We start from the raw sequence: 23,323 nt of genomic DNA on the forward strand, positions 1-23,323 counted from the left end.
GAGGAATCAACGAACTCTTTGGTAAATTGATCCTCCAACCATGTTCTTGAAGAAACGATACGAGTCGATTCATATGAGATTTTGCTAAATGTGAAGACTGAGCAAGTACCAAGATATCGTCCAAATAAGGAAATACCACAATACCCTGCTCTCTGATTACAGATAGAAGGGCACCGAGAACCTTTGTAAAAATCCTTGGAGCTTTTGCTAGGCCAAACGGCAGAGCCACATACTGGTAATGCTTGTCTAGAAAAGAGAATCTCAGAAACTGAAAATGATCTGAATGAATCGGAATATGCAGATATGCATCCTGTAAATCTATTGTGGACATATAATGCCCTTGCTGAACAAAAGGCAGAATAGTCCTTATAGTTACCATTTTGAATGTTGGTATCCTTACATAACGATTCAATATTTTTAGATCCAATACTGGTCTGAAGGAATTCTCCTTCTTTGGTACAATGAATAGATTTGAGTAAAACCCCAGACCCTGTTCCAAAACTGGAACTGGCATAATTACTCCGGCCAACTCTAGATCTGAAACACATTTCAGAAACGCTTGAGCCTTCACTGGATTTAAAGGAACGCGAGAAAGAAAAAATCTTCTTGCAGGGGGCCTTATCTTGAAACCTATTCTGTACCCTTGTGAAACAATGTTCTGAATCCAAAGACTGTGAATCGAATTGATCCAAATTTCTTTGAAAAATCGTAATCTGCCCCCTACCAGCTGGGCTGGAATGAGGGCCGCACCTTCATGTGGACTTGGGAGCTGGCTTTTGCTTTCTAAAAGGCTTGGATTTATTCCAGACTGGAGATGGTTTCCAAACTGATACTGTTCCTGTAGGGGAAGGATCAGGCTTTCGTTCCTTATTGTGACGAAAGGAACGAATACGATTAGCAGCCCTATATTTACCTTTAGATTTTTTATCCTGTGGTAAAAAAGTTCCTATCCCCCCAGTAACAGTTGAAATAATAGAATCCAACTGTGAATCAAACAATTTATTACCTTGGAAAGAAAGGGAAAGCAAAGTTGACTTAGAAGACATATCTGCATTCCAAGTTTAAAGCCATAAAGCTCTTCTGGCTAAAATAGCTAAAGACATATACCTGACATCAACCCTAATGATATCAAAGATGGCATCACAAATAAAGTTATTAGCATGTTGAAGAAGATTAACAATGCTATGAGAATTATGATCTGTTACTTGTTGTGCTAAAGCCTCCAACCAGAAAGTTGAAGCTGCAGCAACATCCGCCAAAGATATAGCAGGCCTAAGAAGATTACCTGAACATAAATATGCTTTTCTTAGAAAGGATTCAATTTTCCTATCTAAAGGATCCTTAAAGGAAGTACTATCTGCCGTAGGAATAGTAGTACGTTTAGCAAGAGTAGAGATAGCCCCATCAACCTTAGGGATTTTGTCCCAAAACTCTAATCTGTCAGATGGCACAGGATATAATTTCTTAAACCGTTTACAAGGAGTAAATGAATTACCCAGATTATTCCATTCCCTGGAAATTACTTCAGAAATAGCATCAGGGACGGGAAAAACCTCCGGAATAACTTCAGGAGATTTAAAAACTGTGTTTAAACGTTTAGATTTAGTAACAAGAGGACGAGATTCCTCTATTTCCAATGCAATTAAGACTTCTTTAAGTAAAGAACGAATAAATTCCATTTTAAATAAATATGAAGATTTATCAGTGTCAATCTCTGAAACAGAATCCTCTGAACCAGACAAATCATCATCAGAAACAGAATGATGATGTTCATTTAAAAATTCATCTGAAAAATGAGAAGTTTTAAAAGACCTTTTACGTTTACTGGAAGGAGGAATAACAGACATAGCCTTCCTAATAGATTTAGAAACAAAATCTCTTATATTAACAGGAACACCCTGAGTATTAGATGTTGATGGAACAGCAACAGGTAATGGAACATTACTAAAGGAAATGTTATCTGCATTAGCAAGTTTATCATGACATTCATCACAAACAACAGCCGGAGGAACAGTTACCACAAGCTTACAGCAAATACACTTAGCTTTGGTAGATCCAGCATCAGGCAGCGATTTTCCAGAAGTAGCTTCTGTTTCAGGGTCAATCTGAGACATATTGCAATATGTAATAGAAAAAACAACATATAAAGCAAAATTGATCAAATTCCTTAAATGACAGTTTCAGGAATGGGAAAAAATGCCAATGAACAAGCTTCTAGCAACCAGAAGCAAATAAACAGAAAGACTTAAATAATGTGGAGACAATAAAGACGCCCATATTTTTTAGCGCCAAAAAAAGACGCCCACATTATTTGGCGCCTAAATGACGCCACATCCGGTGACGCCGACATTTTTGGTGCAAAAACGTCAAAAACATGACGCAACTTCCGGCGACAAGTATGACGCCGGAAATGAGAATTTTTTTTTTTTTTGTGCTAAAAAAGTCAGTGCCAAAAATGACGCAATAAAATGAAGCATTTTCAGCCCCCGCGAGCCTAACAGCCCACAGGAAAAAAGACAAATTTTAAGGTAAGAAAAATGTAATAATTCATATGCATTATCCCAAATAATGAAACTGACTGTCTGAAATAAGGAATATCGAACATCCTGAATCAAGGCAAATAAATGTTTAAACACATATATTTAGAACTTTATTAAAAAAGTGCCCAACCATAGCTTAGAGTGTCACAGAAAATAAGACTTACTTACCCCAGGACACTCATCTACATATAGTAGAAAGCCAAACCAGTACTGAAACGAGAATCAGTAGAGGTAATGGTATATATAAGAGTTTATCGTCGATCTGAAAAGGGAGGTAAGAGATGAATCTCTACGACCGATAACAGAGAACCTATGAAATAGACCCCGTAGAAGGAGATCATTGAATTCAAATAGGCAATACTCTCTTCACATCCCTCTGACATTCACTGCACACTGAGAGGAAAACCGGGCTCCAGCCTGCTGCGAAGCGCATATCAACGTAGAATCTAGCACAAACTTACTTCACCACCTCCAAGGGAGGCAAAGTTTGTAAAACTGATTTGTGGGTGTGGTGAGGGGTGTATTTATAGGCATTTTGAGGTTTGGGAAACTTTGCCCCTCCTGGTAGGAATGTATATCCCATACGTCACTAGCTCATGGACTCTTGCTAATTACATGAAAGAAATAATGGTTTGTCCCATGGATAAAACGAATAAAGTGCCCCCTTCTAGTCTCCATTTTCTTCCCCCAGAAAAAAAGAAAGCACTTACCTCATATGCTGCCTGGCAGTAAGGCAGTTCCAGGTTTGAGAGGTCCTTTCCCTCATATAGACCTGAGAATGAAAAGAAAGTCATGAGTTAGTCTCTCAGGTTTTCCAGGGGTAGGGCAGCATCCATGTATGAGAGGTAAGAATTATGTCCCACAAGTTGCCATTGCTCTAAAGCCACCACTGCCCTACTAAAGAGACTGATGTGGGATACGGCTACACCCTAGAACAAAGCAGCACAATCTTGTACTACTTTTAAAAACAATAAACTCTTGATTGAATAATCTTTTCTAACACCTCACTTTACCACTTCCTATCACTAACGTAGGCAAAGAGAATGACTGGAGTGGAAGGGAAGGGAGGAGCTATTTAACAGCTCTGCTGTGGTGCTCTTTGCCTCCTCCTGCTGACCAGAAGGTGAATATCCCTTTAGTAATTAAGATGATCCGTGGACTCATCGTGTCATAAAAAAGAAATTACTTTGCATATTGAGACACGTACTGCTGTGTAATTTAAAATCCATCTCACATCCCTTTAATGCATCATAATTTGCATACAAAGAGAGAAGCGCTCTACCAGGAACGAACAACAGCTCAGTGGCTTGTTCTATGGCGATTTACCACCCGGAGGCAGCCTCTTTTAGACCAGTGTGCTTTTCACAGAAGAAAACTTTCCTGAAGTATATCAGTCTGATCCCGCCAAGTAAGGTCAGTCCAGCCCCGAAATACCAGGCAATTCTCCTCTGAACAAGGAACATGACAACCCCAGACGATCGTTTCGGCCTCCTATGGGCCTCGTCAGTGAGGTGCAGCCACATTCCTCTAAGCACACTGGGCAAGGAGTCCACGTTTGGTTTCCCCCATCACCCATAGGGAGACTTCCCCAGGGTCATAATAATTTGCATACAAAGAGAGAAGCGCTCTACCAGGAACGAACAACAGCTCAGTGGCTTGTTCTATGGCGATTTACCACCCGGAGGCAGCCTCTTTTAGACCAGTGTGCTTTTCACAGAAGAAAACTTTCCTGAAGTATATCAGTCTGATCCCGCCAAGTAAGGTCAGTCCAGCCCCGAAATACCAGGCAATTCTCCTCTGAACAAGGAACATGACAACCCCAGACGATCGTTTCGGCCTCCTATGGGCCTCGTCAGTGAGGTGCAGCCACATTCCTCTAAGCACACTGGGCAAGGAGTCCACGTCTGGTTTCCCCCATCACCCATAGGGAGACTTCCCCAGGGTCATAATAATTTGCATACAAAGAGAGAAGCGCTCTACCAGGAACGAACAACAGCTCAGTGGCTTGTTCTATGGCGATTTACCACCCGGAGGCAGCCTCTTTTAGACCAGTGTGCTTTTCACAGAAGAAAACTTTCCTGAAGTATATCAGTCTGATCCCGCCAAGTAAGGTCAGTCCAGCCCCGAAATACCAGGCAATTCTCCTCTGAACAAGGAACATGACAACCCCAGACGATCGTTTCGGCCTCCTATGGGCCTCGTCAGTGAGGTGCAGCCACATTCCTCTAAGCACACTGGGCAAGGAGTCCACGTCTGGTTTCCCCCATCACCCATAGGGAGACTTCCCCAGGGTCATAATAATTTGCATACAAAGAGAGAAGCGCTCTACCAGGAACGAACAACAGCTCAGTGGCTTGTTCTATGGCGATTTACCACCCGGAGGCAGCCTCTTTTAGACCAGTGTGCTTTTCACAGAAGAAAACTTTCCTGAAGTACATCAGTCTGATCCCGCCAAGTAAGGTCAGTCCAGCCCCGAAATACCAGGCAATTCTCCTCTGAACAAGGAACATGACAACCCCAGACGATCGTTTCGGCCTCCTATGGGCCTCGTCAGTGAGGTGCAGCCACATTCCTCTAAGCACACTGGGCAAGGAGTCCACGTCTGGTTTCCCCCATCACCCATAGGGAGACTTCCCCAGGGTCATAATAATTTGCATACAAAGAGAGAAGCGCTCTACCAGGAACGAATGCATCATAATTGACTAGCTTCTGCAAAGAATCTGTAATGTTTTATTGGTCTTTTATTCTTTTATGACAGTCATACATATAATTTATATTGGTTTAATCTTCCATTTTTACCTTTTAATTAGCAAATAACTTTCCAATGTACTTTTATTATCAAATTCGCGTCATTCCTCTTAGTATTCTTTGTTGAAAAAAGCTGCAAAGCACTACTGTGAGCAAGCTTAAAGTGATAGTAAAACCTAGTCCCCAGGGCTACTAATAAAGGGGACTTTCAGTCATGAAGTATAAAATATTTGATGCTGAAAGTTCCTTTATTTGCCTGTAGCATATGCCACGCTGAGCACCTCAGGCGACAGACAGCTATTTTTCCATCTCTAATCCCAGTGATTCCCAACCGCGGTCCTCAAATACCCCCCAACAGTCCTGGTTTTCATTATAGCTGAATTAGAGCACAGGTGAAATAATCAGCTGATGAATGAGAGCAGGTTAGTTAAAGGGACAGTCAAGTCCAAAAAAAACCTTTAAAATAACATTCCCTAATTAAATCATTAAACAACTTTCCAATTGACCTTTTATCACCAATTTTGCTTTGTTCTCTTGGTATACTTAGTTAAAAGCTCATTCTTGGAGGTTCATATGCTAATTTCTTAGACCTTGAAGACTGCCTCTAATCTGAATGCAGTTTTACCACTAGAGGGCATTAGTTCATGTGTTTCATATAGATAACATTGAGCTCATGCACGTGACGTTACCCTGGAGTGAGCACTGATTGAACTGAAATAAAGGGCAGTTTGCAGAGGTATAGATACAAGGTAATCACAGAGGTAAAAAGTGTATTTATATAACTGTGTTGGTTAGGCAAAACTGGGGAATGGGTAATAAAAGGATTATCTTTCTTTTTAAACAACAAAAATTCTGGTGTTGACTGTCCCTTTAATGATCAGCTGATTACTTCACCTGTGCACTGGTTCAGCTATAATGAAAACAAGGCCTGTTAGGGGTACATGAGGACAGCGGTTGGGAAACACTGTGCCAATAGCTGTGTGTTAAACGCTAGGATTTACCATGACTAACACATTGGGTGTGCCACTGAAAGAGGCATATATATGCAGTTACTAATCAATAGCTAGCTGACAGTACTGCCACTCCTGAGCCTAACTATGCATGCTTTTCAATATGGGATACCAAGAGAACAAATCAAGTTAGATAATACAAGTAAATTGGAAAGTTGTTTAGAATTGCATGCTCTTTGTGAATCATGAATGTTTCAGTTTGACTTTACTGTCCCTTTAAGCTTAAAAATATTCATTATGTAATTTAAACTAACAAGGTAGCCTCCTGGGGTCTGGCAGGCATAAAATGCCAGTTCCGACCTTTCACAACCACTCAGACTGGTGTACTTCTGACTAAGGTATTTGAAATACTTATTCGATATTTCAGAACACTTAACAGGGCAAACAAGATGTGTAGTTTTAGAGATGTATAGAGCATATATATATATATATATATATATATATATATATATATATATATATATATATATATATATATATATATACATACATACATATATATATACCAACTTACCAAGCACATTTTTTCCTTTATTTCTAGTTTTTCTAAACAAATTTAATGTCAGAATATACTTTAATATAGGGGAAATAAATATCTTACCTTTGCTACATGGTTGAATAAGGTCCAGAACAGCTGTATCTGCTCCTTTAGTGTAAACAACAATTTCATCTGTAAGTGGATGTCTAACTACAACAGACATTCTTTTTCGGACAGAGTCAAAGCCCAGGGTGTGCAGTAGTTCGAAAGTGAATCTCCCTAAATGTGGTAGCTCTACTGTAACTTGGTCAGACAGTCTACCAACAAGGGCACAGTTATAGGCTTTAGCAGCATAAACAAGAGCAGCTTCATCAGGGCTTTCTGCTTCATAGCGCAACTCCCCTTCCTGCCCTTCGCCTGAAGCCTTATCGGCTGTAGCTTTAGTTTCCTGTTGGGGGCTAAGTCCATTAAAACTCATCTGCAGAGAGCTAGACATCTTTCCTTCTAGCTTTATAAAGCTGCCATCAATGGAACTCGTAGATAACATACTGGATCCTTGTCTGTGCATAGATTTATTAGTAAGGCTAGAAGAACTGCTGCTATTGGACCCAGAAGTTAACCGGCTAGGAGTAAATCTTCGTATAAAGTCCTCTATAGTCTTCACTGGAGACTTTAACTCAAACCGAACTCTGACCTAAAAGTAATAATAGAAATCATTATTTAAAATGCTTTAAGTAAATTTCTTTAGTGGCATACCCACATATGCTATGAGGGCTTGTGCACTAGCATTCTAGCTCACAAAGCAGGTCGTGTGTGTATTGTGTCTGTAAAGACTTAAAGGGACAGTCTACAATATAATTTTTATTGTTTTAAAATCGATAATCCCTTTATTATCCATTCCCCAGTTTTGCATAACCAACACAGTTATATTAATATACTTTTTACCTCTGTGATTACCTTGTCTCTAAGCATCTTCTGACAGCCCCCTGATCACATGACTTTTTATTTATTATCTATTGACTTGCATTAAGTACTGTGTTGTGCTAATTAAATAATTCCTTGTGCATGAACACGTTATCTATATGGCTCACATGAACTAGCAGTCTCCTGTTGTGAAAAGCAAATAAAAAGCATGTGGTCATTATCTATCTTTTTAAACAATAACAATTTTAGTGTAGACTTTCCCTTTAAAGGGATACGAAACCCAAATTTTTTCTTTCATGATTCAGATAGAGTATGCAATTTTAAGTAACTTTCTAATTTACTCCGAATATCAATTTTTGTCAATAAATGTAAGCTTAAGAGCTGGCACATTTTTGGTTCAGCACCTGGGTAGTGATTGCTGATTGGTGGCTAAATGTAGCCACCAATCAGCAAGCACTACCAAGGTGCTGAACCAAAAATGGGCCTGATTCCTTGCCAGCAAATCTCTCAGGTACCTGTAGTCTAATTGTTTACACATCCCAATAGCTACAAAGTGGAATTACCTACTCCTAAAAATCTAAAGAGACAGTACCACAATATTCTTTTGTGTCAATACCTACTCCTAAAGATTTAAAGAGACAGTAACACAATATTCATTGGTCTCAAGTTGAGTTTGGCGACTGACATCTGGTGAGAATGGGTATGCATTAAAATTGCATATTCATCTGGCCCTACCATAAGAGTATTGTCTGAAGAGCTTTGCATAGCTCAGTTTCTTGTATCATCCTTTGTAGACTGATACCATATTCTGGTGGTACTTGCCGCACTATATTATCATCATAGGAAATAGTGATAACTAAATAAGAACATCCAGTTTACTAGTTTGTTTAATATTATTAGAGATAGTTAATTTAAGCAACGTGGCAAGACGAATAAAGATCACATTGAGTATTTTACATTTTCATTTTTACCTTTTGTCTTGGTTGATTAGGAGATGTGACAACTACAGTATTACAGATTGTCAACGCAACAAAAAAATCAAAGACATCTGAAAGTTCAGGTGTGACTTGAGAAAATGGCTGTTCATGATTCTTTACAATCTTCAAGACCTTTGCACACTCATTCACCTTTTCTAGCAATTTTGGATCAGGAGTAACATCTTTTTCCTAAACCAAAAAGGACAAACATACATAAGCTTAATTACAGCAAAAAAACAAACAAAACAAAATACAAAAACAAACACTTACCAGATTTGTGCCCTACTTACTGCTGAGGAAAAATGATTTTTTTTGTATAAAACCTGCTTGATAAAGTAATGTGCAGAACACAACCCCTTCCTTGTAAACACAAACCTGATGTTTAGCTTCACTATTTATATATATATATATATTTTATATATTTAATGCATATTTGGAAACTCACCATAGGGCTACTAAAAGCTGTGTGCTTGGACAGGATGCTGGCTTTCATAGCCTCAGCTCTGCTTCCAGTACGTCTATGAGTTTTTGTGCTTTGACTCCTGTTAACAGCTTTGAGACTGTGATGGCTGCCACTGCTATCACGACGGGGAAGTGTCCCTGCTTTTGGTCCATTGTCATCATCTTCAGATTCAGCTTCCTGGTACATTGCTAGACGCCTTGCTGCAAGAGATGTTAGCATCTGCATAAACAGCATGGTTTTTAAATATCTATATTGTGATTGCCCACAAAAATGTTATAATTACGTCAAAAAGTGAGAGCAATTATTAATTTGTATATAAAATGGGCTGCCTATACAAAGCTAACTGCTGAGTTTCTCCAGACATAACAAGTGTCAGCTCCATAAAGCTTCTGATATGAAGTTGCCTGAGATACAGGGTGATAAATTGGCTTACTTTTCTACAGAACTGGATGTGAACCAGGATTTTGCTTTGACAAATGAAGTATTTATAATGTTTCTACTCCTCAGCTATCTCTAAAAAAATGATAACAATCTGTGTTTCCCAGAAAACAGAAGCCTTACTAACGAAGGCATCAACTTAAGTCTGTTATGCTTTTACTCGTAAAAGTAAACGTTAAATGGTGCAAAGTAAATGTCAAAACAAACCATGTTTATCAGTAGAAACACAAACATCTTTGCAGAACAACAAAAGCCTGTGCCACTTTTTGGTCTTAGTTTTTTTTAGCATTTTTGGAAGAAGAAAAAAAAAAACAAAACTTGAAAATATAAGTCGATTAAAAAACATTAATTAAAACGTATTAACTGGCTGTCACTGTACATTAAAATAAATATAGCAATATGGGGATGAGCATTGATGAAATATGCAAAAGGAATTTGGGAGACAATGACCAAATTCAAAACCAACAGAATTTTTATGAGAAAAAAATTATATTCAAGCTCAGGTGATTTTTTTTTTTTTGCTTTGGTTTTCAAGTCATGGTAATCCATTAGATGGAATAACTTTTAAAATTGGAAAACCGCTTCAACCCTATATACCAAACCGGAAAAGAAATAAAAAGTTTGTTGTGCTTTAACTAAAACAGGAATTGTTTGTGCAATTGGAAACTTTATTTAAGATTGTATGCTTTGTCTGAACAAGAGAAACAATTGGGTTTCATGTCCCTTTAAGTTTTGTTCTTTAAATAAAACACATTTTCCTCTTGTTATTTTTCATGCTCATATACAGTACATATTCATGGTCTAAGCCAAATTATGTCTTGTACGCAGAAGGGGCAATCTTCTGTGTGTCTATACTGTTTGTCTAATAGATCTTCAGACAGAGTTGCATGGGTTTAGACTGTAGTATGGATGCCCTTGATTAAAGTCTTCAAGTGTGGCTGTCGTCATGTTTAGAACTCACCATCTTCCAAGGCATCGCTAAAGCTTCACTGAGGATATTTCTGAAATGATTATATATTGATGCCTTTCTATGCCTTGAATGTTCTGCCCCCCACCCATTAAAAGGATAGTAAAGTTAAATAAAAAAATTTTGCTTGAAATTGCAAAGATAATATTACAGCAAGAGAGCCATTTTAAAACCTTAATGTATGACTTGACAAATTCTTGTATGTGACATTGTAATATTAGTATGTTTGCAGATGTTTACATTACTTTGTATACACGAGAGAGTGTATGTTGGTTTTTAATGTTTGTAGTACTCGATATCATTCTCAATAAAGCTTCGAAGAAAATACTGAGAATAAAGCCAAAATTAATTTTTCATGAATCAGATAGCGCTTGCAATTGAATCTATTTTCTAATTTGCTTTGTACTCTGTCTATCCTTTGTTAAAAACAAACATAGGTAGGCTCAGGGGCAGCAATGCACTACCGGGAGAAATCTGTTGATTGGTGGCTGCACATATGACAGTTGTCATTGGCTCACCCAGTGTATTCAGTTAGTAGTAGTGCAATGCTTCTCCTTCAACAAATAACAAGAAAATTAAGCAAATTCAATAATAGAAGTAAATTGGAAAGTTGTTTAAAACTGTATGCTCTGTCTGAATCATGAAAGAAAATGTATAGTTTTCATGTCCCTTCAATAACAAAGGCAAGCCCCCAACGGGATAACAACGTGTTTCTCGGCTGCTTCTTCTTAGTGAATACAATAAGGCAAGAGATATGCAAGATCACTGACTCATCCACCAATTGTACAAGTCTTAAAAAATCCATATCGCTGTTGTTGCCAGCAAATCCTCAAGGACCTGTGTGGTTCTTTCTACTAATGTAGTTCGGTCTTCGTGGGTTTAACAAAAAGCACAGAGAATGTGAGCCAATTAAATGAATTTAGAAGGCAGAAAGCCACATCTGGTATGATACGTTCCATCAATTGCAGTTTTTGCATATGATTTTACAATTTCATCTGCCTATATTCATTTTCATAACCAAGCTATCAATATAGCAATTCATTAAAATAATTTTATGAATCTTTGTTAACCGATACACATTTGCATTTTGAAGTAGTTTCAAAACATCTGCTCAAGATTTTTTTTCTCATTGAACCTCAGTTAAATTGAAATAACCTGTGTAAACTGACAAACACGCTCTTCACCAAGTGATTTGTTTTTGTGACTGGAGAGGTTTGAAAGAACACATGTTGACAAATCTCATTAAATGAAGAGAATGCCTGTCATGTGTCATAATACAGCATTTAAATACAGATTTGACCCCTTAGAACATCATGGTTCTATGTTCAAAATAAAATACTTTGGCTCTAAATTATCAGTAATAGTAAGCCAACTATTGATCTTCCAGGCTTTTGTGGTTTAATGATTATTTCAGTCAATGCAAGGTAGTGGAACAAACTGTCAGTTCTGACACTAAAAACCCATGCAATGAAACGGAGGTTTTACTGAGAGAAACTACATCAGTAATTAGATGAAGGGAATAATTCATGAAGGAATTAAAAGCAGGTGACAACTAGACAGATGGGTAACAAACTAATGTGTCTCTTCTCTGTTTTTTTGCAGTATTATTTATTGCTGCAACAGCAAAGTCTAATAATAATAATGCTCTGAGCAAGCACAACCCTATTCTGGCAGCTAAAGAAAAGTAAAACAGATGCCCATCTCATGGGGCAGTGAAGTGTGCATGAGAAAACCAACAGCTGAAACATTATTTTCACAGATGGCATTGCTTTGTGATATCAGGACTGCTCAGGTACATCGTTCTGTATGTGTCCCACAAATTGCATTGCTAATGTGAATGGAAAACTAATGTATTCATAATTTATGTCTGTAAGATACTTCTCTTGCATTTCTACGATTGTATCATACACCGCAGGATGTGTTTGTGCCTAAAAAAACATGTTTAGCCTCTGTCAAAATAGGTAAAGGTACAAGGGATTTTTCTTTCATTAGTCAAATAGAGAATACAATTTTAAAAAATTTCCAGTTTACTTCTATTATCCAATTTGCGTCATTCTCTTGGTATCTTTCATTGAAGGAGCCGCAAACCACTACTGGGAGTAAGCTGAAAGCCAAAAGGCAAGATGCAGCAGCTTCTGGGGCCCATTTATCAAGTTCTGAGAAGGCGGACAGACATCGCCACAAATTAAACCCGATCGCGAACGATCAGGTCGATTAACACGCCCCTGCTGGGGGTCGATTGGCTGCAAATCTGCAGGGGGCGGCGTTGCACCAGCAGCTCAGCGAGGTCTGTCGGACAGACCTTTGTTAAGTAGGCCCCTCTGAGTCTACCTAGGTATACTTTTCAACAAGAGATACAAAGCAAACGAAACAAATAAGACAATAGAAATAATTTGGAAAGTTATTTAAAATGGCATTTTCTATTTGAATCATGAATGAAAAAAAACAGAATTTATGTTTACCTGATAAATTACTTTCTCCAACGGTGTGTCCGGTCCACGGCGTCATCCTTACTTGTGGGATATTCTCTTCCCCAACAGGAAATGGCAAAGAGCCCAGCAAAGCTGGTCACATGATCCCTCCTAGGCTCCGCCTACCCCAGTCATTCGACCGACGTTAAGGAGGAATATTTGCATAGGAGAAACCATATGGTACCGTGGTGACTGTAGTTAAAGAAAATAAATTATCAGACCTGATTAAAAAAAAACCAGGGCGGGCCGTGGACCGGACACACCGTTGGAGAAAGTAATTTATCAGGTAAACATAAATTCTGTTTTCTCCAACATAGGTGTGTCCGGTCCACGGCGTCATCCTTACTTGTGGGAACCAATACCAAAGCTTTAGGACACGGATGAAGGGAGGGAGCAAATCAGGTCACCTAAATGGAAGGCACCACGGCTTGCAAAACCTTTCTCCCAAAAATAGCCTCAGAAGAAGCAAAAGTATCAAACTTGTAAAATTTGGTAAAAGTGTGCAGTGAAGACCAAGTCGCTGCCCTACATATCTGATCAACAGAAGCCTCGTTCTTGAAGGCCCATGTGGAAGCCACAGCCCTAGTGGAATGAGCTGTGATTCTTTCGGGAGGCTGCCGTCCGGCAGTCTCGTAAGCCAATCTGATGATGCTTTTAATCCAAAAAGAGAGAGAGGTAGAAGTTGCTTTTTGACCTCTCCTTTTACCGGAATAAACAACAAACAAGGAAGATGTTTGTCTAAAATCCTTTGTAGCATCTAAATAGAATTTTAGAGCGCGAACAACATCCAAATTGTGCAACAAACGTTCCTTCTTTGAAACTGGTTTCGGACACAGAGAAGGTACGATAATCTCCTGGTTAATGTTTTTGTTAGAAACAACTTTTGGAAGAAAACCAGGTTTAGTACGTAAAACCACCTTATCTGCATGGAACACCAGATAAGGAGGAGAACACTGCAGAGCAGATAATTCTGAAACTCTTCTAGCAGAAGAAATTGCAACTAAAAACAAAACTTTCCAAGATAATAACTTAATATCAACGGAATGTAAGGGTTCAAACGGAACCCCCTGAAGAACTGAAAGAACTAAATTGAGACTCCAAGGAGGAGTCAAAGGTTTGTAAACAGGCTTAATTCTAACCAGAGCCTGAACAAAGGCTTGAACATCTGGCACAGCTGCCAGTTTTTTGTGAAGTAACACAGACAAGGCAGAAATCTGTCCCTTCAGGGAACTTGCAGATAATCCTTTTTCCAATCCTTCTTGAAGGAAGGATAGAATCTTAGGAATCTTAACCTTGTCCCAAGGGAATCCTTTAGATTCACACCAACAGATATATTTTTTCCAAATTTTGTGGTAAATCTTTCTAGTTACAGGCTTTCTGGCCTGAACAAGAGTATCGATAACAGAATCTGAGAACCCTCGCTTCGATAAGATCAAGCGTTCAATCTCCAAGCAGTCAGCTGGAGTGAAACCAGGTTCGGATGTTCGAACGGACCCTGAACAAGAAGGTCTCGTCTCAAAGGTAGCTTCCAAGGTGGAGCCGATGACATATTCACCAGATCTGCATACCAAGTCCTGCGTGGCCACGCAGGAGCTATCAAGATCACCGACGCCCTCTCCTGATTGATCCTGGCTACCAGCCTGGGGATGAGAGGAAACGGCGGGAACACATAAGCTAGTTTGAAGGTCCAAGGTGCTACTAGTGCATCCACTAGAGCCGCCTTGGGATCCCTGGATCTGGACCCGAAGCAAGGAACTTTGAAGTTCTGACGAGAGGCCATCAGATCCATGTCTGGAATGCCCCACAGCTGAGTGACTTGGGCAAAGATTTCCGGATGGAGTTCCCACTCCCCCGGATGCAATGTCTGACGACTCAGAAAATCCGCTTCCCAATTTTCCACTCCTGGGATGTGGATAGCGGACAGGTGGCAGGAGTGAGACTCCGCCCATAGAATGATTTTGGTCACTTCTTCCATCGCTAGGGAACTCCTTGTTCCCCCCTGATGGTTGATGTACGCAACAGTTGTCATGTTGTCTGATTGAAACCGTATGAACTTGGCCCTCGCTAGCTGAGGCCAAGCCTTGAGAGCATTGAATATCGCTCTCAGTTCCAGAATATTTAATCGGTAGAAGAGATTCTTCCCGAGACCAAAGACCCTGAGCTTTCAGGGATCCCCAGACCGCGCCCCAGCCCATCAGACTGGCGTCGGTCGTGACAATGACCCACTCTGGTCTGCGGAATGTCATCCCTTGTGACAGGTTGTCCAGGGACAGCCACCAACGGAATGAGTCTCTGGTCCTCTGATTTACTTGTATCTTCGGAGACAAGTCTGTATAATCCCCATTCCACTGACTGAGCATGCACAGTTGTAATGGTCTTAGATGAATGCGCGCAAAAGGAACTATGTCCATTGCCGCTACCATCAACCCGATCACTTCCATGCACTGAGCTATGGAAGGAAGAGGAACGGAATTAAGTATCCGACAAGAGTCTAGAAGCTTTGTTTTTCTGGCCTCTGTCAGAAATATCCTCATTTCTAAGGAGTCTATTATTGTTCCCAAGAAGGGAACCCTTGTTGACGGAGATAGAGAACTCTTTTCCACGTTCACTTTCCATCCGTGAGATCTGAGAAAGGCCAGGACTATGTCCGTGTGAGCCTTTGCTTGAGGAAGGGACGACGCTTGAATCAGAATGTCGTCCAAGTAAGGTACTACAGCAATGCCCCTTGGTCTTAGCACAGCTAGAAGGGACCCTAGTACCTTTGTGAAAATCCTTGGAGCAGTGGCTAATCCGAAAGGAAGCGCCACGAACTGGTAATGCTTGTCCAGGAATGCGAACCTTAGGAACCGATGATGTTCCTTGTGGATAGGAATATGTAGATACGCATCCTTTAAATCCACCGTGGTCATGAATTGACCTTCCTGGATGGAAGGAAGAATAGTTCGAATGGTTTCCATCTTGAACGATGGAACCTTGAGAAACTTGTTTAAGATCTTGAGATCTAAGATTGGTCTGAACGTTCCCTCTTTTTTGGGAACTATGAACAGATTGGAGTAGAACCCCATCCCTTGTTCTCTTAATGGAACAGGATGAATCACTCCCATTTTTAACAGGTCTTCTACACAATGTAAGAATGCCTGTCTTTTTATGTGGTCTGAAGACAACTGAGACCTGTGGAACCTCCCCCTTGGGGGAAGCCCCTTGAATTCCAGAAGATAACCTTGGGAGACTATTTCTAGCGCCCAAGGATCCAGAACATCTCTTGCCCAAGCCTGAGCGAAGAGAGAGAGTCTGCCCCCCACCAGATCCGGTCCCGGATCGGGGGCCAACATTTCATGCTGTCTTGGTAGCAGTGGCAGGTTTCTTGGCCTGCTTTCCCTTGTTCCAGCCTTGCATTGGTCTCCAAGCTGGCTTGGCTTGAGAAGTATTACCCTCTTGCTTAGAGGACGTAGCACTTTGGGCTGGTCCGTTTCTACGAAAGGGACGAAAATTAGGTTTATTTTTTGCCTTGAAAGGCCGATCCTGAGGAAGGGCGTGGCCCTTACCCCCAGTGATATCAGAGATAATCTCTTTCAAGTCAGGGCCAAACAGCGTTTTCCCCTTGAAAGGAATGTTAAGTAGCTTGTTCTTGGAAGACGCATCAGCCGACCAAGATTTCAACCAAAGCGCTCTGCGCGCCACAATAGCAAACCCAGAATTCTTAGCCGCTAACCTAGCCAATTGCAAAGTGGCGTCTAGGGTAAAAGAATTAGCCAATTTGAGAGCATTGATTCTGTCCATAATCTCCTCATAAGGAGGAGAATCACTATCGACCGCCTTTATCAGCTCATCGAACCAGAAACATGCGGCTGTAGCGACAGGGACAACGCATGAAATTGGTTGTAGAAGGTAACCCTGCTGAACAAACATCTTTTTAAGCAAACCTTCTAATTTTTTATCCATAGGATCTTTGAAAGCACAACTATCCTCTATGGGTATAGTGGTGCGTTTGTTTAAAGTGGAAACCGCTCCCTCGACCTTGGGGACTGTCTGCCATAAGTCCTTTCTGGGGTCGACCATAGGAAACAATTTTTTAAATATGGGGGGAGGGACGAAAGGAATACCGGGCCTTTCCCATTCTTTATTAACAATGTCCGCCACCCGCTTGGGTATAGGAAAAGCTTCTGGGAGCCCCGGCACCTCTAGGAACTTGTCCATTTTACATAGTTTCTCTGGGATGACCAACTTGTCACAATCATCCAGAGTGGATAATACCTCCTTAAGCAGAATGCGGAGATGTTCCAACTTAAATTTAAATGTAATCACATCAGGTTCAGCTTGTTGAGAAATGTTCCCTGAATCAGTAATTTCTCCCTCAGACAAAACCTCCCTGGCCCCATCAGACTGGGTTAGGGGCCCTTCAGAAACATTATTATCAGCGTCGTCATGCTCTTCGGTATCTAGAGCAGTCGCGCTTACGCTGATAAGTGTTCATTTTGGCTAAAATGTTTTTGACAGAATTATCCATTACAGCCGTTAATTGTTGCATAGTAAGGAGTATTGGCGCGCTAGATGTACTAGGGGCCTCCTGAGTGGGCAAGACTCGTGTAGACGAAGGAGGGAATGATGCAGTACCATGCTTACTCCCCTCACTTGAGGAATCATCTTGGGCATCATTGTCATTGTCACATAAATCACATTTATTTAAATGAATAGGAATTCTGGCTTCCCCACATTCAGAACACAGTCTATCTGGTAGTTCAGACATGTTAAACAGGCATAAACTTGATAACAAAGTACAAAAAACGTTTTAAAATAAAACCGTTACTGTCACTTTAAATTTTAAACTGAACACACTTTATTACTGCAATTGCGAAAAAACATGAAGGAATTGTTCAAAATTCACCAAATTTTCACCACAGTGTCTTAAAACCTTAAAAGTATTGCACACCAAATTTGGAAGCTTTAACCCTTAAAATAACGGAACCGGAGCCGTTTTGAACTTTAACCCCTTTACAGTCCCTGGTATCTGCTTTGCTGAGACCCAACCAAGCCCAAAGGGGAATACGATACCAAATGACGCCTTCAGAAAGTCTTTTCTAAGTATCAGAGCTCCTCTCACATGCGACTGCATGCCATGCCTCTCAAAAACAAGTGCGCAACACTGGCGCGAAAATGAGGCTCTGCCTATGCTTTGGGAAAGCCCCTAAAGAATAAGGTGTCTAAAACAGTGCCTGCCGATATTATTATATCAAAATACCCAAATAAAATGATTCCTCAAGGCTAAATATGTGTTAATAATGAATCGATTTAGCCCAGAAAAAGTCTACAGTCTTAATAAGCCCTTGTGAAGCCCTTATTTACGATCGTAATAAACATGGCTTACCGGATCCCATAGGGAAAATGACAGCTTCCAGCATTACATCGTCTTGTTAGAATGTGTCATACCTCAAGCAGCAAGAGACTGCTCACTGTTCCCCCAACTGAAGTTAATTGCTCTCAACAGTCCTGTGTGGAACAGCCATGGATTTTAGTGACGGTTGCTAAAATCATTTTCCTCATACAAACAGAAATCTTCATCTCTTTTCTGTTTCTGAGTAAATAGTACATACCAGCACTATTTTAAAATAACAAACTCTTGATTGAATAATAAAAACTACAGTTAAACACTAAAAAACTCTAAGCCATCTCCGTGGAGATGTTGCCTGTACAACGGCAAAGAGAATGACTGGGGTAGGCGGAGCCTAGGAGGGATCATGTGACCAGCTTTGCTGGGCTCTTTGCCATTTCCTGTTGGGGAAGAGAATATCCCACAAGTAAGGATGACGCCGTGGACCGGACACACCTATGTTGGAGAAATTGGGGTTTTATGTCCCTAAAAGGGATATGGAACCCAATTTTCTTTCTTGGTTCAGAGCATGCAATTTTAAGCAACTTTTTAGGTAACTCCTATTCTCAATTTTTCTTCATTCTCTTGGTATCTTTATTTGAAAAAGCAGGAATGTAAGTGTAGGAGCCAGCCCATTTTTGGTTCAGCACTTGGGTAGCTATTGCTGATTGGTGGGTACATTAAGTGTGCTTCACTTTCACAAGAAGAAATTCGGCTCCAAAAAGATCTAAATATCACAAAAGTCCACCTAATTCCGCATTGAATGAAAATGATGAATGTACAAGTCATAGTTAAAGTCAAATAAAGATATATATATAAATATAGATATTTATTTCTATTTATTATAAACTTAAGATGTTACTACATGTTACTAGATGTGCCCAAATACTGTTTCTAGATGACTGACTAAAAACTATTTTCGAAAACTCACCATTAGCATCATGGGAATACTCTACTCCAGAGACAGTGCACCTTCGGAAAACCATTTTGTTTTCAGTGAGTGTTCCAGTTTTGTCTGAGAAGATGTACTTTATCTGTCCCAAGTCTTCTGTAATGTTTAGTGCTCGACACTGTAGACGGGAATCTGTTTCTTCATCGTACAAGTCTTTATCTTGGTGAATAAGGTACACTTGGCAGATTTTAACAATTTCAATAGAAACATAGAGAGAGACAGGAATGAGGACCTATAAATAAAGATTAGAAGAGTATATATCAGTCAAAATTAAATACTCATATAAATAAGATGTGTAAAATTATTTTATCTCACTTGATACAAAGAGCTAGCGTAGGGTCTTTTTTTTTTTTAACTTATACTTAAAAGTGACATTCTGATTAATAAGGGCATGCGTTTTTTTTTAATCCCAGACTTTACCTTACTATGGGCTAGATTACCAGTGGTGCACAATAACCTAGATTAAGAGTTTTGTGTTGTGGCTCGTAACGCTGAAAATATGGCATTTTCAGCATTAAAACAGCACTGCAGCCATTACAAGTCTTGTCGGTATAGCTGTACCGCACACCTTTTAGCCTGTAACGCAACGTCAGTACCGCACTCGTAAAAATTATATTTTTTCATGGGATTCCCATAGCGCTGGTATTACGAGATTTGCGTTCTGGCTAAAAAGCGAGCGTTACAGCCTAAAACGACAAGATCAGTACCGCCATTTAAAGTCAGCAGTTATGAGTTTTACGTTACAAAGCTATAGCATAAATCTCATAACTAAAGTGTTAAAAAGTACACTAACACCCATAAACTACCTATTAACGCCTAAACCGAGGCCCTCCCGCATCGCAAACACTATAATACATTTATTAACCCCTAATCTGCCGCTCTTGACATCGCCGCCACTAATAAAATGTATTAACCCCTATTCCTCTACACATCAGCACCAATATAATAAACCTATTAACCCCTAAACCGCCGCCCTCCCGCATTGCAAACACTATTTAAATATTAACCCATAATCTGCCGTCCACCCACACTGCCGCTATAATAAACCTATTAACCCCTAAACCACAAGCCCCCCACAACAAAATAAACTATTAACCCCTAAACCGAAAGCCCCCAACGGAATATACTAAAACTATTAACCCCTAAACCTAACGACCCCCTAACTTTATATTAAAATTACAATTTCCCTATCTTAAATTAAAACTTACCTGTCAAATTTTAAAAAAATAATTTTAAACAAACTATTATAATTATTAAACTAAAATTAAACTAACTACCAATTAAATAAAAATAAACTACACATTAAAAAATCATAACGCTACTCTAAAAATTACAAAGTATCTAATTACAAAACAAAACACTAAATTACGAAAAATAAACAAATTATCAAAAATAAAAAAGAATTACACCTAATCTAACAGCCCTATCAAAATAAAAAAAGCCCCCAAAATAAAAAGCCCTAGCCTACAATAAACTACCAATGGCCTTTAAAAGGGCCTTTTGTGGGGTATTGCCCCAAAGATATTAGCTTTTTTACCTGTAAAAAAAAACAACGCAAAGACCCCCCCAACAGGGTGATTACATAAGCCTGTGCATCCTTCACTTGTTCCCAGTTTGTTGGATTGAGAGCTTGCATTGTGTGGCTTCAAGAAGACAACCAAGATCCGCTCCCTAGGCTCACCTGAACATATGTCAGGATAAAAAGAGACAGCAGCAGAAAACAGGAAAATGACCATAGAGAAACAAAGGATCCCAAGAACCGACGGACACAGAAACCGCTACACAGCGTGGACAAGCGGCAACCACCGATCAGGATCCCACCGATCAGGATCGCAAAGGGAAAATCCCTTACCACAGCCAAGACCCATCCCCAGGCCACAATAGACTGAGGATGCCTCACAAGTTGGAAAAACTACCGCAGCCGAAGAAGCTCAATAAAAAGATGATCAAGCTAAAAGGCGTGAGAGAGGAAGCACAGCCGCTACCTGAAGGAACACAAAACATGCTCCTTCGCAACCTAGATGGTGTAGACCAACACACCACCACTATAGGCCGCAGAGCAGCCGAAACTCATCCGAGAACCAATCCTTTCGACAACCGAGGAATCCCTAAGGATCCCACTCCTCCAGAGGGAGCAAAGAAACTCCTCTAACGGACCCTTAAAGTGTGCTATCGACCAAGGTGCAATAGCATCAGCAGAGTCAAACTGCAAACCTACCGCTCGCTAGGTAGCAAAGCTAACCAACAGGCTCTTCCAGCTGACAATAAAGCCCCACCCCTGCATAAGGAGAGGGAGAGAAAAACAACCAGGCACGTGTTGAAGAAAAAATGACCAGAACAGGAATCCAAAAGGGCAAGCCCACAAGGCAACATAAATGTATTTAAACCAGTTGGAATTGAACTTCGAACTGAAAGATCCATAGATGGGTAGATCTAAGTCGAGCATCTGAGCTAATAAGATGGATTCTCAGAGAAACACTAAATACCAACGGAACCCTTCCTTCCACGGGGAACCAGAGTCCCCCAGATGAAAAGACCGTAGGACGTGTCCAAAGACACCTAAACCATCTACCGATGAATGCACAGGCACTGAACGCCCTAAAGAGCAGGGAGGAGACAGACCCAAAAGGCACCCCCCGCAAGGGGAGTCTGCCACAGGCCATAGGAGAAAAGTCAAGACAGACCATCCAGAGCCCAACAAAAAAGGAATAAGGTCTATGAGAGACAGCCTCTCAAGCCCCCACCACAGCAGCAAGGCAACTAACATGCACCCACCATGTGCTGAGCAAAGGTCTGCAAAATGCAGAGACAAGAAAGGGAGAGGTCAAGCAAGCTAGAGTCAAATACTAGACCTGAGGGGGACAATAGAGCCAATAACCTCTAAGAAAGGAAGGCCCAGAAGCCAGACCTCCCCACAGGTACCCAATCCGCGAACAGTTCCAAGCTCCCCAAGGAGAACATGGAACCCATCCTGACCCAGCCCCTAACACCCAAGGGGATAACAGGGACAAGAAGAGATAGCCAGAACTTGGACTATCAGAACCCTAAACTTCCCTCCCAAACTTACGCTGAGATCCAAGAAGAAGGGGTCAGATTCCACTACCCGAGACCCCATGCCCCAAACCGGACCAACACGCTGGCAGATTAACACGTTGAGGAAAAGGAAGACCTCAAACAGCAAGCACAGAAGGACACAGGATATATACTGCGATAAAACAAGCATCCCGAGTCCAAGAAGAAAAACCCCGGACCAGCAGTCACAAGGCACGGGATTCCGAGGACCAAGCTCACCTCGATTCCTGACCCCTAAGGGGCGGCCGAAATGACCGAAACACCAGTGACAACACCAGAGAAAACAAGGGTGAGCTGCAACATCCAAGATCCCATCAGAGCATCAAAAGCTCTCTGAAGCGGAGGTAGAAGTAGCCACCTCAGCATGACCAGACCTATACTAGCCACCCGATGGCACCTAGTCTCTAGAAGAACCGCCAAGGGCAGCCCAAAAGGCCAGAACCGCACTCAGCAGCAAGGACCTCACCCCTCAGGCAGGGGATGTGAAGGGACGCGGTGGAACTCCACCGGCCCATGTCTCTGGAGCAGACTAACACGGCCAGCCCAAGCACTCCTGACATCCCCGGACGAAAGGATCCCGTAATAAATAAAAAAAACATAGTAGGACACGAAGCCACACAATCATATAATGAAAGAAACAACATGGGGGAACAATCACCCCCGGGGGGATTATTATATTGACATTCACGGTCTGAACACCCAGGATAGGTAAGCACATAACTGCAAGGAAACCTCGGAATCTTGCAGATGAATCAGCGCCAATAAAATATTAAAACGAAAATGTCCCGCCATCTCCGGGGAAAACAATCCACCCTGTGCGAAGGAGACATCAAAGTCAGGGTCACCTGCAAAAGCAAAAGGAGTGTGCGACTGGGAAGGCGCCTCCTGAGGAACAGAGCCCCCGAAGGACGATGG

General features: G+C 40.8%; 1 protein-coding gene across 1 annotated transcript in view; it reads right to left on the bottom strand.

The window, feature by feature from the left end:
* ATP10A (ATPase phospholipid transporting 10A (putative)) overlaps window positions 1-23,323 on the bottom strand; it is a 510,848-nt gene that overhangs the window by 261,586 nt on the left and 225,939 nt on the right. The window contains 4 exon segments of the mRNA XM_053705460.1: window positions 6,900-7,470; window positions 8,672-8,866; window positions 9,123-9,340; window positions 19,316-19,568. Coding sequence (XP_053561435.1) covers window positions 6,900-7,470; window positions 8,672-8,866; window positions 9,123-9,340; window positions 19,316-19,568 — 1,237 coding nt within the window.

The sequence above is a fragment of the Bombina bombina genome, chromosome 3 (assembly GCF_027579735.1).
Source record: "Bombina bombina isolate aBomBom1 chromosome 3, aBomBom1.pri, whole genome shotgun sequence".
Taxonomy (NCBI): domain Eukaryota; kingdom Metazoa; phylum Chordata; class Amphibia; order Anura; family Bombinatoridae; genus Bombina; species Bombina bombina.